General features: G+C 38.7%; 1 protein-coding gene across 1 annotated transcript in view; it reads left to right on the forward strand.

Annotated features, from left to right (window-relative positions):
- Positions 1-18,386, forward strand: part of kcnq5a (potassium voltage-gated channel, KQT-like subfamily, member 5a) — a 198,164-nt gene that overhangs the window by 124,296 nt on the left and 55,482 nt on the right. The window contains exons 2-5 of the mRNA XM_072915247.1: positions 9,896-9,986; positions 10,270-10,396; positions 13,243-13,418; positions 15,460-15,585. Coding sequence (XP_072771348.1) covers positions 9,896-9,986; positions 10,270-10,396; positions 13,243-13,418; positions 15,460-15,585 — 520 coding nt within the window. The remainder of the gene's footprint in view (positions 1-9,895; positions 9,987-10,269; positions 10,397-13,242; positions 13,419-15,459; positions 15,586-18,386) is intronic.

An 18,386-nucleotide genomic window follows, 5' to 3' on the forward strand; every position in this document is an offset into this window, starting at 1 on the left:
TATCTATATATATATATATCTGCACAAATGTCATATATATATATATATATGTATATATATACATATATGTATGTATTTATATATATATATATATATATATATATATGCACAAATGTCATATGTATATATATATATATATATATATATATATATATAATGTGTATATATATATGTATATATATATATATATGTATATATATGTATGTATGTATGTATGTATGTATGTATGTATGTATGTATGTATATATATATATATATATATATATATATATATATATATATATATATATATATATATATATATATATATGCACAAATGTCATAAAGTATCCCGCTTACATTACGCCAAACAGCACAGAGACAAGCCTCAAAACTTCTGGAACAAAGTAATTTGGAGTAATGGCTTTCTTCTGGCGACTCGACCATGCAGCCCATTTTTCTTCAAGTGCCTCCTTATTGTGCATCTTGAACCAGCCACACCACAATTTTTCAGAGAGTCCTGTATTTCATCTGAAGTTATTTGTGGATTTTTCGTTGCATCTTGAACAATTTTCCTGGCTGTTGTGGCTGAAATCTTTGCTGGGCTACCTGAATCCCTCATTTTCCACTTCTTAACCAGCATTTGAACACTGCTGATTGGCATTCTCAATTCCTTGAATTTCTTTTTATACCCCTTTCCTGTTTTATGCAGTTCAATTACCTTTTCTCGCAGATCCTTTGACAATTCTTTTGCCTTCCCCATGACTCAGAATCCAGAAACATCTGTGCAGCACTGGATGAAAGATGCAATGGTCTGTCAGAAGCCCAGAAACTCACTGACCTTTTTTACACACACATTAATTACAAACAAACATGTCACAGGTGAGGATTGAAACCTTGATTAGCCATTCAAACCTGTTTGTGTTAACTTTTGTGCATGTTATCAGATCAAAGTCACTGGGGTATGTAAACTTTTGATCAGGGTCATTTGGGTACTTTCTTTTGTCATTTTGATTTAAAAAGAGTAAACACAGTTGTTTGCCAATAAATAGCTTCACACAACCACTAAGTATGAGTGAAAGAAAGGTTTTTGTGTTATCATTCATATTCTCTGAAGAATGGCCAAGAAATCATAAATTCTCCCAGGGTATGTAAACTTATGAGCACGACTGTATATATATATATATATATATATATATATATATATATATATATATATATATATATATATATATATATATATATATATATATATATATATATATATATATATATATCTCCTCTCTGAGCTGCCACCTTAACGTGGTAGAGGAGTTTGCGTGTCCCAATGATCCTAGGAGCTATGTTGTCCGGGGGCTTCCATGCCCCCTGGTAGGGTCTCCCAAGACAAACAGGTCCTAGGTGAGGGATCAGACAAAGAGCAGCTCGAAGACTTCTATGGAAATGCAAGAACCGAGACTCAGATTTCCCTCGCCCGGACGCGGGTCACCGGGGCCCCCCTCCGGAGCCAGGCCCGGAGTTGGGGCACGATGGCGAGCGCCTGGTGGCCGGGCCTGTCCCCATGGGGCCCGGCCGGGCACAGCCCGAAGAGGCAACGTGGGTCCCCCCTCCAATGGGCTCACCACCCATAGCAGGGGCCATAGAGGTCGGGTGCAATGTGAGCTGGGCGGTAGCCGAAGGCAGGGCACTTGGCGGTCCGATCCTCGGCTACAGAAGCTAGCTCTTGGGACGTGGAACGTCACCTCGCTGGGGGGGAAGGAGCCTGAGCTAGTGCGCGAGGTAGAGAAGTTCCGGTTGGATATAGTCGGACTCACCTCGACGCACAGCAAGGGCTCTGGAACCAGTTCTCTCGAGAGGGGCTGGACTCTCTTCCACTCTGGCGTTGCCAGCAGTGAGAGGCGACGGGCTGGGGTGGCAATTCTTGTTGCCCCCCGGCTCAGAGCCTGCATGTTGGAGTTCAACCCGGTGGACGAGAGGGTAGCTTCCCTCCGCCTTCGGGTGGGGGGACGGGTCCTGACTGTTGTTTGCGCTTACGCGCCAAACAGCAGCTCAGAGTACCCACCCTTTTTGGATTCACTCGAGGGAGTACTTGAGAGTGCTCCCCCGGGTGATTCCCTCGTTCTACTGGGGGACTTCAACGCTCATATTGGCAACGACAGTGAAACCTGGAGAGGCGTGATTGGGAAGAATGGCCGCCCGGATCTGAACCCGAGCGGTGTTTTGTTCTTGGACTTTTGTGCCCGTCACGGATTGTCCATAACGAACACCATGTTCAAGCATAAGGGTGTCCATATGTGCACTTGGCACCAGGACACCCTAGGCCGCAGTTCTATGATCGACTTTGTAGTTGTGTCATCGGATTTGCGGCCTCATGTTTTGGACACTCGGGTGAAGAGAGGGGCGGAGCTTTCTACCGATCACCACCTGGTGGTGAGTTGGCTGCGATGGTGGGGGAGGATGCCGGACAGACCTGGCAGGCCCAAACGCATTGTGAGGGTTTGCTGGGAACGTCTGGCAGAGTCTCCTGTCAGAGAGAGTTTCAATTCCCACCTCCGGAAGAACTTTGAACATGTCACGAGGGAGGTGCTGGACATTGAGTCCGAGTGGACCATGTTCCGCACCTCTATTGTCGAGGCGGCTGATTGGAGCTGTGGCCGCAAGGTAGTTGGTGCCTGTCGTGGCGGTAATCCTAGAACCCGTTGGTGGACACCGGCGGTGAGGGATGCCGTCAAGCTGAAGAAGGAGTCCTATCGGGTTCTTTTGGCTCATGGGACTCCTGAGGCAGCGGACAGGTACCGACAGGCCAAGCGGTGTGCGGCTTCAGCGGTCGCGGAGGCAAAAACTCGGACATGGGAGGAGTTCGGGGAAGCCATGGAAAACGACTTCCGGACGGCTTCGAAGCGATTCTGGACCGCCTCAGGAAGGGGAAGCAGTGCAGTGCCAACACCGTGTATGGTGCGGATGGTGTTCTGCTGACCTCGACTGCGGAAGTTGTGGATCGGTGGAGGGAATACTTCGAAGACCTCCTCAATCCCACCAACACGTCTTCCTATGAGGAAGCAGTGCCTGAGGAATCTGTGGTGGGCTCTCCTATTTCTGGGGCTGAGGTTGCTGAGGTAGTTAAAAAGCTCCTCGGTGGCAAGGCCCCGGGGGTGGATGAGATCCGCCCGGAGTTCCTTAAGGCTCTGGATGCTGTAGGGCTGTCTTGGTTGACAAGACTCTGCAGCATCGCGTGGACATCGGGGGCAGTACCTCTGGATTGGCAGACCGGGGTGGTGGTTCCTCTCTTTAAAAAGGGGAACCGGAGGGTGTGTTCTAACTATCGTGGGATCACACTCCTCAGCCTTCCCGGTAAGGTCTATTCAGGTGTACTGGAGAGGAGGCTACGCCGGATAGTCGAACCTCGGATTCAGGAGGAACAGTGTGGTTTTCGTCCTGGTCGTGGAACTGTGGACCAGCTCTATACTCTCGGCAGGGTCCTTGAGGGTGCATGGGAGTTTGCCCAACCAGTCTACATGTGCTTTGTGGACTTGGAGAAGGCATTCGACCGTGTCCCTCGGGAAGTCCTGTGGGGAGTGCTCAGAGAGTATGGGGTTTCGGACTGTCTGATTGTGGCGGTCCGCTCCCTGTATGATCAGTGTCAGAGCTTGGTTCGCATTGCCGGCAGTAAGTCGGACACGTTTCCGGTGAGGGTTGGACTCCGCCAAGGCTGCCCTTTGTCACCGATTCTGTTCATAACTTTTATGGACAGAATTTCTAGGCGCAGTCAAGGCGTTGAGGGGATCCGGTTTGGTGGCTGCAGGATTAGGTCTCTGCTTTTTGCAGATGATTTGGTCCTGATGGCTTCATCTGGCCAGGATCTTCAGCTCTCACTGGATCGGTTCGCAGCTGAGTGTGAAGCGACTGGGATGAGAATCAGCACCTCCAAGTCCGAGTCCATGGTTCTCGCCCGGAAAAGGGTGGAGTGCCATCTCCGGGTTGGGGAGGAGATCTTGCCCCAAGTGGAGGAGTTCAAGTACCTCGGAGTCTTGTTCACGAGTGAGGGAAGAGTGGATCGTGAGATCGACAGGCGGATCGGTGCGGCGTCTTCAGTAATGCGGACGCTGTATCGATCCGTTGTGGTGAAGAAGGAGCTGAGCCGGAAGGCAAAGCTCTCAATTTACCGGTCGATCTACGTTCCCATCCTCACCTATGGTCATGAGCTTTGGGTTATGACCGAAAGGACAAGATCACGGGTACAAGCGGCCGAAATGAGTTTCCTCCGCCGGGTGGCGGGGCTCTCCCTTAGAGATAGGGTGAGAAGCTCTGTCATCCGGGGGGAGCTCAAAGTAAAGCCGCTGCTCCTCCGCATCGAGAGGAGCCAGATGAGGTGGTTCGGGCATCTGGTCAGGATGCCACCCGAGCGCCTCCCTAAGGAGGTGTTTAGGGCATGTCCGACCGGTAGGAGGCCACGAGGAAGACCCAGGACACGTTGGGAAGACTATGTCTCCCGGCTGGCCTGGGAACGCCTCGGGATCCCCCGGGAGGAGCTGGACGAAGTGGCTGGGGAGAGGGAAGTCTGGGCTTCCCTGCTTAGGCTGCTGCCCCCGCGACCCGACCTCGGATAAGCGGAAGAAGATGGATGGATATATATATATATGTATGTGTGTGTGTATATATGTGTATATATATATATATGTATGTGTGTGTGTATATATGTGTATATATATATATATATATATATATATTAGGGGTGTGGGAAAAAATCGATTCGAATTCGAATCACATTGTGCGATTCAGAATCGATTCTCATTTTTAAAAAATTGATTTAAAAAAAAATTAGTATTATCATTTTTTTTTCTTTTTTTTTTTTTATTAATCAATCCAACAAAACAATACACAGCAATACCATAACAATGCAATCCAATTCCAAAACCAAATCCGACCCAGCAACACTCAGAACTGCAATAAACAGAGCAATTGAGAGGAGACACAAACACGACACAGAACAAACCAAAAAAATGAATATTATCAACAACATTCTCAATATTAGTTACAATTTCAACATAGCAGTGATTACGATATATATATGTACGTATATATATATATGTATATATATATATGTATGTATGTATGTATATATATATGTATGTATGTATGTATGTATGTATGTATGTATGTATGTATGTATGTATGTATGTATGTATGTATGTATGTACCGGTATGTATATATATATATATATATATATATATATATGACTTGTCCAGGGTGTACCCCGCCTTCTGCCCGATTGTAGCTGAGGTAGGCTCCAGCGCCCCCCGCGACCCCAAAGGGAATAAGCGGTAGAAAATGGATGGATGGATGTATGTGTATATATATATATATATATATATATATATATATATAAACGTATTTTTTTGGATTATAACTCGCTCCAGAGTACAAGTCGCACCGGCCGAAAATGCATAATAAAGAAGGAAAAAAACATAAGTCGCACTACAGTATAAGTCGCATTTTTTGGGGAAATGTATTTGATAAAATCCAACACCAAGAAGAGACATTTGAAAGGCAATTTAAAATAAATAAAGAATAGTGAAGAACAGGCTGAATAAGTGTACGTTATATGACGCAAAGTAATTTATATTCATCTCCTTGGCAACTACCTGGGCGTAATTTCACACATAAGTCGCTCCAGAGTATAAATCGCAACCAAACTATGAAAAAAAAACTGTAATTTATAATCCGAAAAATACGGTTTATATATATATATATATATATATATATATATATATATATATATATATATATATATATATATATATATATATATATATATATATATATATATATATATATACATATATATAATTAATTTTATTTTATTTTATTTATTTAAAAAAAAAAATTCATATAAGAATCCATTTTTAAAAACACCTTTTTCGGGCATCTCTATACAACCAGAAGGAGCTTTTCTAACCTGTAACATGTTTTGAAAAAGTTTCATTCTAATTATTGCACCAAATAATACATTGCAAGAATCGATTCTGAATCGAATTGTCACCCCAGGAGTCGGAGTCAGATCGAACCGTTAGCTGCCCAAAGATTCACACCCCTACTACCTGTGGTAAGTTTTGATTTTAAATAAATCGGTCACCGGTCGTACCGACGGAATTGGGTCGGTACATACAAAAGTACAGAATTCGGTATGGATTTCTAAAGTTGAGGGAACAAAACGGAATTTAGTCAGGCTACCAAAAAGTTAGTGCACAGCTGCAGCCTCCTTAATAACACATATTCAATGAATCATCAAAAATGGGTGTTATTACCTCCTATAAAGGCTGCTCCTAATGCTCTTCTTGCTGTCATTTCTGACGTCATGATTATTTGATGAAAAATTACCATAAAGTGGTGTTATTTCTCAGGTCTTATTTTAACCAATTAGCGCGCCTGCATGTTGTTAGGGAGGTGAAAGAACTAATGTACAAATGAGCGAGGAGAAACAAAGATTAAAGCAAGGAGCTGTCCAGCGACACTGTGAGGTTGTAAACATGCGAGAGGCAGATGGCGTCTCTATCTAAGACTTCGAGCACGTGCATATGTTGCCTGGAAGCTCCCTTTTGAATTTTAATTTGCCTTGGCTTATTAAGCCAGTTGCCATATGACACAGAGGAGAGGAGCGGTGCATTCTGGGTCGCCGTGTTCACGTTTTAATCAAATGTACTCTTTTATTCAGCGTGCTTTTCCTCTCCAGCCATAACAGCTGACTTATGTTTCAGTGGTGAAATCACGAATGTGGTCAATTTTAGCATAGCAGGACTGTCTTTTAATGCTTTATGCAGAGATATGATAATATCAAGGGCACTGTTTATGAATATGTTTCTTTTCATATCTTGAAGAAAAGCTCTGAACACAAATATTCCTGGAATTTCCAGTGAAGGTTTTTTTTTTTTTTTTTTTAACTAATGAAAAGTAATAAAAGCCATTTAGGGATTTGACAAATATGTAATATTAAAGTTGTAAATAAGAAAAACTATACATTAATGTTTCATGTATTTGTTTTGTACAAAAAGTCCCTACTTTTATTTTTGATGTATTTTTAAATGCATTTCTTAATAAAATGTTATTTATTTATTTATTTATTTTTTAATCTATTTCATTATAGAATGTTTTCCCATAAATAAAGTTGTGGTATTATTGTCATATTTAAGAAGTTTAAAAATGTATTACTTTGGTATGTTTTGTATTTATTTCAAAATGTATTTTGCCATAAAATTAAATACATTTAATTGATTTGTCCCAGTATACATGTTGAACAAATTTAAGTATTTATATCACATTTATCATATATATATATATAATGCGTGTGTGTATATTAGGGCTGCAACAACTAATCGATTAAATCGATTAAAATCGATTATTAAAATAGTTGGCGATTAATTTAGTCATCCATTCGTTGGATCTATGCTGTGCGCATGCGCAGAGGCAATTTATTTATTTATTTATTTATTTTTTATTTTTTATAAACCTTTATTTATAAACTGCAACATGTACAAACAGCTGAGAAACAATAATCAAAATAAGTATGGTGCCAGTATGCTGTTTTTTTTCCAATAAAATACTGGAAAGGATAGAAATGTAGTTTGTCTCTTTTATCCGATTATTAATCGATTAATCGAAGTATTAATCGACGGATTAATCGATTATCATATTAATCGTTAGTTGCAGCCCTAGTGTGTGTGTATATATATATATATATGTATGTATACATATGTATGTATGTATGTATACATATACAGTATATGTGTGTATGTATATATATGTATATATATATATATATATATATATATATATATATATATATATATATATATATATATATATATATATATATATATATATATATATATACACACACAGTATATGTATACTTTAAATGTTAAATGTTATAAGTCCACACTATCAAGAATCCATAAAGTATTAGTACATACTGAATTCATAATTTATAAAGTCTATTTCAGACAGGAATGTCCTTTAGTATGCAGTTTTACTCTTTAATGAGTTCATCTACAAACAAGCTAATTGATTGCATTTTTCTATGTTATGTGATTGATTCATCATTTCTACATTAGGTATTACATAATTTACAAACCAGTTATTTTGGTAGTGTCAATGGTTTATTTGATCATTTAGAAGATGTAATGAGACTCTTAAGGACTTTAGACATTTACGCGGCATGCACTCACACATACATTATTTAGACATTTGATAATGATTGCATTTGTAACTCTGCTTATCAATTGTAATGAATAATGTCTGAAATATGCTTTATAAATTATGAATGTAGTATTTACTAATGCTTAACAGGGTGTACTTATAATCGAGTGATACCCACAAAATTAACATACTTTTTAAAATCTGTTTTTAAATGTATTTATGAATACGAATGACACATGCTGAATTGTGCATCATAGTGATATGTATTTCCCGAGCAGGCAATCACTGAACTGACTGTTTTTTTTTTTTTACAATTATTCATGATGTCTCATCCTCACCCAAGATAAAAATATTAAAGCGTGAGGATGTTGTTATGTCTGTAAAATGTGCCTTGCACACAGTGTGGTAATCAGGTTTATTGCCATGACAACAGCAACTGAATGAAGCTAATATGGGTTTTTGGTGGCTCCCACTTTCGCACAATGATGCCAGCTAGAGTGGAAATAATTACATTGCGGTTGTACACTGATCTTCACCTCGTACTTCTTGAATGAAGTTAACTTGTTTACGTGTATGAGGGCCGTTAGGGACATTATTCAGAATTACTTACATTACTAAAATGCTCACACATAAACAACTGAAAATTATTCTCTCACACACAGTACTGAAATCATCTTATGCACACTACTGAAGTCCTCCATACACACTACTGAAATCTTCTTACACACTACTGATTTTTTTCTCTCTCATACATTCTACTGAAATCCTCTCATTCACACTACTGAAAATGTTTTCTCTCATACACACTACTGAAATCCTCCTGTCCACACTACTGAAATTCTTTCATACACACTACTGAAATCCTTTCATACACACTGCTGATTTTTTTCTCTCATACACACTGCTGATTTTTTTCCTCTCATACACACTACTGAAATTCTCTTATACATGCGAATGAAATCTTCTCATACACACTACTGAAATCCTCTCATACACGCTACTGAGATCCGCTCATACACACTACTAGGGCTGTGCGATATATCGAGTTTATAGGATATATCGATGTATTTTTAAACGAGAAGAATTAAGAAAATATCGTAATATCAATATAATTTCTTTCACGTTAAAATGACCAAACGCCGCTTATTTGTTGTGTTCCTTGTTCTCCCCCGCTTGTCACTCCCTCTCAAAACTCCATGGGCTACCAAACCCCTTCCCTTCCTCCTTCCAAGACGTGCTTGCACGTATAAGAACATCCCTTATTGGTTGGTTGTTTATGATGATAACCAGGAAGGGAAATCACAACAGAAATTCTCTCACACACACTACTGAAATTCTCTTTCACACTACTGACACTGAGAGCCTTTTATTCATGTATGTGACTAACAATCATTTTTCACTTGTTAATGTGAAAGTGTTTTAGTGAGATGATGAGATGATTTCAGTAGTGTGTATGAAATAATTTTAGTAGTGTGTATAAGATGATTTCAGTAGTGTGCATGAGGGGATTTCAGTAATGTGTATGAGAGAAAAAAACATCAGTAGTGTGTATGAGGGGATTTCAGTAGTGGGTAAAAGAGGATTTCAGTAATGTGTATGAGAGAGAAAAAATTCAGTAGTGTGCATAAGAGGATTTCAGTAGCACGTGTGAGAGGTAATTCTGAATAATGTCCCGAACAGCCTCTTATATATGTGTGTGTTTGTGTGTGTGTATCTCCACAGGTTCATCCTGGTGTTTGGATGTTTGGTTCTGTCTGTGTTTTCCACCATCCCTGCTCACCAGGAGTTCTCCTCACACTGTCTGCTCATCCTGGTAGGACACATGCACACACCTGCAATCAACACATTCATGTTTTTGACTGATACAGGTGTGATTAAAAATATCAAGAGTGACGTCTCATCATTGGAAAGCTGCCAACATCGAGTACGTTGTCGTGCTACCTTGCACAAACTTGAAACAAGTAAAACGGCATCACTCTCGTTGCCATGGTGACAATAATAGTGGTGGTGCCAACTAGGACACATTTTAGTGCCACACAATGTCATAACCTCGCCCTGTTGTGTAAGTGTTTAGTGTTTGTGTGTTTGTTGTGCAGGAGTTTGTGATGATTGTGGTGTTTGGTCTGGAGTACATTATCCGGATATGGAGCGCCGGATGCTGCTGCCGCTACCGAGGCTGGCAGGGACGTCTCCGCTTCGCCAGGAAGCCTTTTTGTGTCATGGGTAAGTGTGTGTGCGTGTGCACCTATAACTTTGTGTGTAACTGTGTGTATGACGGTATGTTCTTTTCTGTATTTTGGCCTCCTGGTGCTTATGTGTGTGTGTATCAACTTTTGCTCAACAGTATGTGAGCATCTCTGTGTGTGTGTGTGTGTGTGTGTGTGTGTGTGTGTGTGTGTGTGTGTGTGTGTGTGTGTGTGTGTGTGTGTGTGTGTGTGTGTGTGTGTGTGTGTGTGTGTGTGTGTGTGTGTGTGTGTGTGTGTGTGTGTGTGTGTGTGTGTGTGTGTGAGATATTTTGAAGGACTAATATTGAGATCTTCCCTTTAGGAGTGAAGAATCCACCCAGATTATTATTTTTTCTAAGGCTGTCTAAAATAATAAGAGATGACTAGAATTGAAGATGGGCAATTTACTCTACAAAAAAAAAAAAAAAGTACTGTATTTTCTGGACTATAGAGTGCCACGCCCACTCAATTTTAGAGAAAGCTAAAAAAAAAAATTCCATGCATTAGCCGCACCAGAATATAAGTCGCAGATGTATACGTTGTGAAATGAGTTATTAACAAAAAAATATTTAGTAAATATTTATTTACATACCTTAATTGGCATGTGCACCTTTATGTCCCTGTGTGTGTACTTAAAGCATTTGTGTATGTACCGACGTGTGCCTGTTAGGGCTGCAACTAACGATTAATTTGATAATCGATTAATCTGTCGATTATTGCTTCGATTAATCGATTAATAATCGTATAAAAGAGACAAACTATATTTCTATCCTTTCCAGTATTTTATTGAAAAAAACCAGCATACTGGCACCATACTTATTTTGATTATTGTTTCTCAGCTGTTTGTACATGTTGCAGTTTATAAATAAAGGTTTATAAAAAATAAATAAAAAAATTAAATAAAATACAACTTTTGCCTCCGCGCATGCGCACATCATAGATCCAACGAATCGATGACTAAATTAATCGCCAACTATTTTTATAATCGATTTTAATCGATTTAATCGATTAGTTGTTGCAGCCCTAGTGCCTGTGTGCCTTTTTATTTGTGTAATAGCATTTCAAATTGTGTATATACCGACAACCCCTGTGTGCCCGTGCGCTTGTGTGTAATTGCACGTTTCAAAGTGTATGTACCGGCATTTGTGTATGTACCTTTTTATGTGTGTAACATCATATCAAATTGTGTATATACCGGCAACCCCTTTGTGTTTGCGTGCTCGCGTGTAATTCCATGTCTCATTGTGTATGTACCGGCCTATGTTCCCTCTAATTTTTCATGTGTGTGAGCAAACGCAAAAACTCCCTGAGCATTCAGTGGAGCCCATGTGAGCAACATCAGACGTGCACACTGTGGCTACACCAGCAGCACACCTGTCCCAAACCTGACTAAATAACAAGTTCAATCTCCATCCATCCATCCATTTTCTACCGCTTGTCCCTTTCGGGGTCGCGGGGGGTGCTGGAGCCTATCTCAGCTGCATTCGGGTGGAAGGCGGGGTACACCTTGGACAAGTCCCCAACTCATCGCAGGGCCAACACAGATAGACAGACAACATTCTCTTATTATTATAATCAAATGACAGCGGTCATTTCCATGAGGTTATTTTCTAATATAAGTGTTTAGGCCCACTTACAATGACAATGACAAAAAATATTGTTTTTCATGAACTGTGTACTTGTATTGTTTGTCTGGGTGGAGGTCCTGCTTTGGAAATAATTTGTACCCCTTTCAGACATTGCATTTAGTTCCCGTTAAAACATTCACATGTTGCACAATGAGATGTAAGCAGGGGATCATGTGTACATACCTGCAACTTCCTGTTTGTAAAAAATATATTTGTATTAGTATTTATTTAATATACTAACAGCATTTCATGATTAATATTTATAAATTAAGATTCCTATTAAATGACACTAGAATAAGCACGCATTTGATTGGTAAATCATAGTGTAACGACCTGGAATGACACTTTATGTGTGGTGTTGGAGTTGTCCAACTTTTTGTGTGGCTGTAAACGCATCACTGGCTAAGTGCCATATGTGCATGTGTTGGCGCAAGTGAGAAAGAGCGAGCGGCTGCTGTTGATATAACAAAGTTGCTTTTGGTCTGGTTTGTACTGCAGAAAATGACCAGTTTTGCTAGATATATTTTTTTTTACTAATGTTTTGGTGATGTGTTTATGGCCGACAATAAAGAGTTTTGCTCAGTAAAGTGATTGATGGAATTCATGTCCTCAAAGCGTCTCGACAGACGTTACAATATTTGAAAAATTTTGACGAACACTGTTTTCTCTGTCGTGTCCGTGTCGTGTCGAAAATTGTTATGCGCTTATTTTTTTATTTGATTTTGTGCGTGGTATAGATTTTCCGTGCGCAGAGGACGCTTGAGCAGTGCGCAATTGCACAGGCGCGCACATGAGAGGGAACATTGGTACCGGCGTGTGCACCTTTATGTCCTTGTGTGTGTACTCAAAGCGATTGTGTGTGTACATGAGTGTGTCTGTATGTGTATTTATATTTTTACGCGCATGTGTGCACCGGCATTCAGTGTGTGATCTTATTCGATTGTCTGTTAGTGCATGCACCTTATGTGCACTGGTATATGTCCCTATGTTTGTGTGTGTGTACCTGCAGTCACATGACTCACAGTTATGAATGAGAAATGTTGTTGCATCAGTCCTGAAAACCTTCATAATAGGACAAGTGTTGTATCATTTGTGAGATATCACATTCTGCTGGTCAAACATTGGAGCAAAATTGGTACATTTTCATGAGTTTTAGAGGTAAACAAAAACTGTCGACCAGGTTGTGGTCGCTGAGTCAGCTTTTTGTCACACACAGACATTTTCGTACTCATCGCGTCCGTCGCCGTGGTGTCGGCCGGCAGCCAGGGCAACATCTTCGCCGCGTCCGCCTTGCGCAGCCTGCGCTTCCTGCAGATCGTGCGCATGGTGCGCATGGACCGACGGGGGGGCACCTGGAAGCTGCTGGGGTCCGTGGTCTACGCCCACAGTAAGGTATGGAACACCTGGCAGATGCTTCCTAAAAACCCGGCACACTGTTGGCCGCTGTGTGCTTTTTGCTCAGTGTTTCCCACAGGACTGCAATCTACTTGTGGCGGTGGGTTGGGAGCGTTATCGTCTAATTTGCATAACTGGAATATTGTTGTGGAAGAGATAAGTGTGGTAAAAAAAACAACAACATGAAAATCAAAAAGCAGTGAGTGTTTCAGATCTTTTCCTGCACTGCAAAAAGTCAGTGTTCAAAAGCAAGAAAAAAAAAAAAAAAAAGAGGGGTATTTTATTTGAACTAAGCAAAATTATCTGCCAATAGAACAAGAAAATGTGGCTTGTCAAGATTTTCCAAAACAAGTAAAATTAGCTAACTTCAATGAACCCAAAAATACCTTAAAATAAGTATATTCTCACTAATAAGTGCACTTTTCTTGATAGAAAAAAAAAAGAGACCTTTTTGCTCAATATGTTGAAAAATATTCTTAAATTAAGTAAATGCTAGTGCCATTACCTTGACATAATGATATGCACTCGGCATTACATTTCTTGAAACCAGCAAACTTATACTAAAAACAAATTTATTGTTCTTAATGGAAAGGCAACAAGGCAACCGCTTGTTACTCTCGGGGTCTCCTAGCCGCAAATCATATGGTCTAAAAATGCATTTTACCATCGATAACGTGACATCTTCGCGCCAAGTGCGTGCTCTTTCAGTCAATTAGTGCGCATATATACAGCCCGGCCCCCGGCCAAAAATGTTTTAATTGTAATTTTGAAGAAAATTATTAAAATTGTTAGAAATGTCACATGTTAAATGTTTCAATATTAACTGTCAGTTTGCTGTACTGTGCCAACTGTACTACTATATGAGTACGTGTTTTCTATTGTTTCATTGAAAATAAAACAGCAAAGTCCATTTGGCTGTCATCTGTTTTAATTATGAGACACAATTTTGTCAAAGTCATGATTTTTTTTTCATGCTTGAAATAAGAAATTATTACTTTAAAAAAGTAGTTTTATACTTGTGAGTAGAGATGTCCGATAATATCGGCCTGTCGATAAATGCTTTAAAATGTAATATCGGAAAATATCGGTATCGTTTTTTTATTATCGGTATCAGGTTTTTTATTGTTTTTTTTTAATTGTTTTTATTTTTATTAAATCAACATAAAAACACAAGATACACTTACAATTAGTGCACCAACCCAAAAAATCTCCATCCACTCATTCACACAAAAATATTGTTTCTTTCTGTTATTAATATTCTGGTTCCTACATTATATATCAATATATATCAATACAGTCTGCGAGGGATACAGTCCGTAAGCACACATGATTGTGCGTGCTGCTGGTCCACTAATAATACTAACCTTTAACATTTAATTTTACTCATTTTCATTAATTATTAGTTTCTATGTAATTGTTTTTATATTGTTTTACTTTCTTTTTTATTCAAGAAAATGTTTTTAATGTATTTATCTTATTTTAATTTATTAATATTTTAAAAAAGGACCTTATCTTCACCATACCTGGTTGTCCAAATTAGGCATAATAATGTGTTAATTCCACGACAGTATATATCGGTATCGGTTGATATCGGTATCGGTAATTAAAGAGTTTGACAATATCGGATATCGGCAAAAAGCCATTATCGGACATCCCTACTTGTGAGTGTTGATGACACAGCTTTGCAACAGTTGATATTCTAGTTTCAAGCATGTTTTACTCAATATAGGTCATCAAATCTCAGCAACAAGCTGTAATATCTTACTGAGATCATTTAGGACCAAAACCCTTAAAACAAGTAAAAGACTAACATACAATCTGCTTAGTGAGAAGAATTATCTTATAAGACAGAAAATAAGCAAATATGACCCTTATTTGAGATATTTAATCTTACTTAGATTTCAGTTTTTGCAGTGTGGCGCTTCAAACTTATGTGCGTGGAACCGCCACAAAGAAATGAAAGTGTGGGAAACACTGTTGTTGTGACATGCTTGACCTGTACGCTGTAAACGTGTCGTTGTTGTGTGTCGACGGTTAGGAGCTGGTGACGGCCTGGTACATTGGCTTCCTGGTGCTCATCTTCTCCTCCTTCCTGGTCTACCAGGTGGAGAAGGAAGAAAACAAGGATTTCGCCACCTATGCCGACGCTCTGTGGTGGGGCACGGTGAGCTCAGCAAATAACGGCTTTTCCGCCTCTTCTGTGTCTTTTTATGGCAAATCTGTGTGCCTCTCACAAGGCAGAAAAGAACATTTCTGGGTGTGTTTGAAGAGATGCTGTTTTTACATGACAGGACTGACAATATATTTCCATTTAGACTGTCTTTAGCACCTTAATGACTTTCTAGTCACACTCGGACGGTCTCCCTCCGTCCATTACACGGTGACGCTTCAACCTAACTAGAACTGGACCAATCAATACCTTCAATTTTCTGCCGCCGCCAGGTGAAGTTAGCCAGTACTGTCTCACTTTTGGGACTGACCGTGACTCCTATTAGCACAGAGCAGCTCAATCCGAGTATCAGTCCTTTGTTCATTTTTCAATATGACACCAAAACTAAATAACTCGTTTTTTTTCAATAATGTTTTCCGGAGCTAAAACGAAAAAAGGGGAACAAATCGTTTTTCCGATTTTTCACACAATTGGAAATGGAATAAAACGGATAATATGGACTTATATTTTGAGAATCCATTTGCTACGCTTAGGTTTAGCCGAAAGTAGGGTTGAATCTGTGTAGTCCGTGTACCTTCCGTTCATTCTATTTCCAATTCTGAAACGCAAATCAAAAAACTAAATTAGGGCCGTTTTTCGATTTTTATTATACATGGCTGATTTGAAAACAAACAAAAACGTGTTCATTTTTATAAAAATATTGCCATAAAATTGGATTTTGTGCGGTTTTCTTTTTGTGTGTTTTTATTTTTTCAGATACCGTATTTTTTGGACTATAAGTCGCAGTTTTTTTCATAGTTTGGCCGGGCTCCAGTGCAACTTATATAAGTTTTTTTCCTTCTTTATTATGCATTTTCGGCAGGTGCGACTTATACCCCGGTGCGACTTATACTCCGAAAAATACGGTAAACACAAACGTTGAATATATGTTCATCCAAAATGCAAAAATGCGTGGTTATCTGTGTGATGACAAATTGAACCGGAAGCAGTATTTTAGCTTTTCCTTTGCGTTCAGTATGTTTTTAGCATAACGGTAAAACCTTTGTTCACCAGGAGTCCTATTGTCGTTTTAAAAAAGTCTCATTAAATAGTTGTCCAACTTTTGTTTCAGAACTGAAAATAGAAAAAATGGTCCGAAATTAGTTTTTTGATTTGCATTTAAGAATTCCAAATAGAATGAACAAAAGGTACATGGACCCTCAATCCATGTATCACTCCTTTGTTCATTTTTCAATATGAAACCAAAACTAAATAACTTGTTTTTTTCAAAAAAAAAAGGTTTTCCGGAGATAAATGAAAAAACGGGCAACAAATCGTTTTTTCCGATTTTTCGCACAATTGGAAATTGAATAAAATGACTTATATTTTGAGAATCCATTTGTGACACTTAGGTTTAGCCGAAAGTAGGCTTGAATCCGTGTAGGTCCGTGTACCTTCCGTTCATTTTATATCCAATTCTGAAACGCAAATCAAAAAGCTAAATTAGGGCCGTTTTTCGATTTTTATTATATATGGCAGATTTGAAAACAAACAAAAAAGTGTTGATTTTCATAAAAATATTGTCATAAAATTGGATTTTGTGCTGTTTTCCTTTTATAGATTTTTTATTTTTCCAGATAAACACAAAAATCCAATTCGTGTTTATCCAAAATGCAAAAATGCGTGTTTATCTGTGTGATGACAAATTGAACCGGAAGCCGTATTTTAGCTTTTCCTTCACGTTTAGCATGTTTTTAGCATAACGATAACGGTACCTTCCGTTTATTATAAAATATATATACTGTTTTCCTTTTATGTATTTTTATTTTTCCAGATAAACACAAAAATTGAATATATGTTCATCCACAATGCAAAAATGTGTGGTTATCTGTGTGAAGACAAATTGAAACGGAAGCAGTATTTTAGCTTTTCCTTTGCCTTTAGCATGTTTTTAGCATAACGGTAGCATCTTTGTTCAGCAGGAGTCCTATTGTCGTTTTCAAAAAGTCTCATTAAATAGTTGTCCAACTTTTGTTGTAATCCGTGTACCTTCCGTGCCTTCTATTTCCAAATCTGAAACGCAAATCAAAAAACAAAGTTTGGGCCGTTTTTTGATTTTTACTATTTTGGCAGATTTCAAAACAAACAAAAAAGGGTTGATTTTCATTAAAATATTGCCATAAAATTGGATTTTGTGCTGTTTTCCTGTTATGGATTTTTATTTTTCCAGATAAACACAAAAATCCAATTTGTGTTTATCATAAATGCAAAACTGCATGTTTATCTGTGTGATGACAAATTGATCCGAAAACAGTATTTTAGCTTTTCCTTCGCGTTTAGCATGTTTTTTAGCATAACGGTAACGATCTGTGTACTTTCTGTAAATTTTATATCCAATTCTGAAACGCAAATCAAAAAACAAAATTTGGGCCGTTTTTCGATTTTTAGTATATATGGCAGATTTGAAAACAAACAAAAGTGTTGATTTTCATAAACATATTGCCATAAAATTGGATTTTGTGCTGTTTCCTTTTATGGGTTTTTATTTTTCCAGATAAACACAAAAATCCAAATCGTGTTTATTCAAATTGCAAAAATGTGTGTTTATCTGTGTGATGACAAATTCAGATCCCCGCTGTCCTCCTTTCTTCTTCTATATAAATATATATATATTTTTTGACTTGCAAGCACAAGTCCAAATAAGCTACTTATGGGTAAAGATCGGTGTCTCAAATGAATTAGCAAAAAATATGTTTTTTCCATCCTCTAATGTGCACAAAATCAAAAATTGGAAAAACGATTCATTATCCGTTTTT

The sequence above is a fragment of the Nerophis lumbriciformis genome, linkage group LG02 (genome assembly GCF_033978685.3).
Source record: "Nerophis lumbriciformis linkage group LG02, RoL_Nlum_v2.1, whole genome shotgun sequence".
Taxonomy (NCBI): domain Eukaryota; kingdom Metazoa; phylum Chordata; class Actinopteri; order Syngnathiformes; family Syngnathidae; genus Nerophis; species Nerophis lumbriciformis.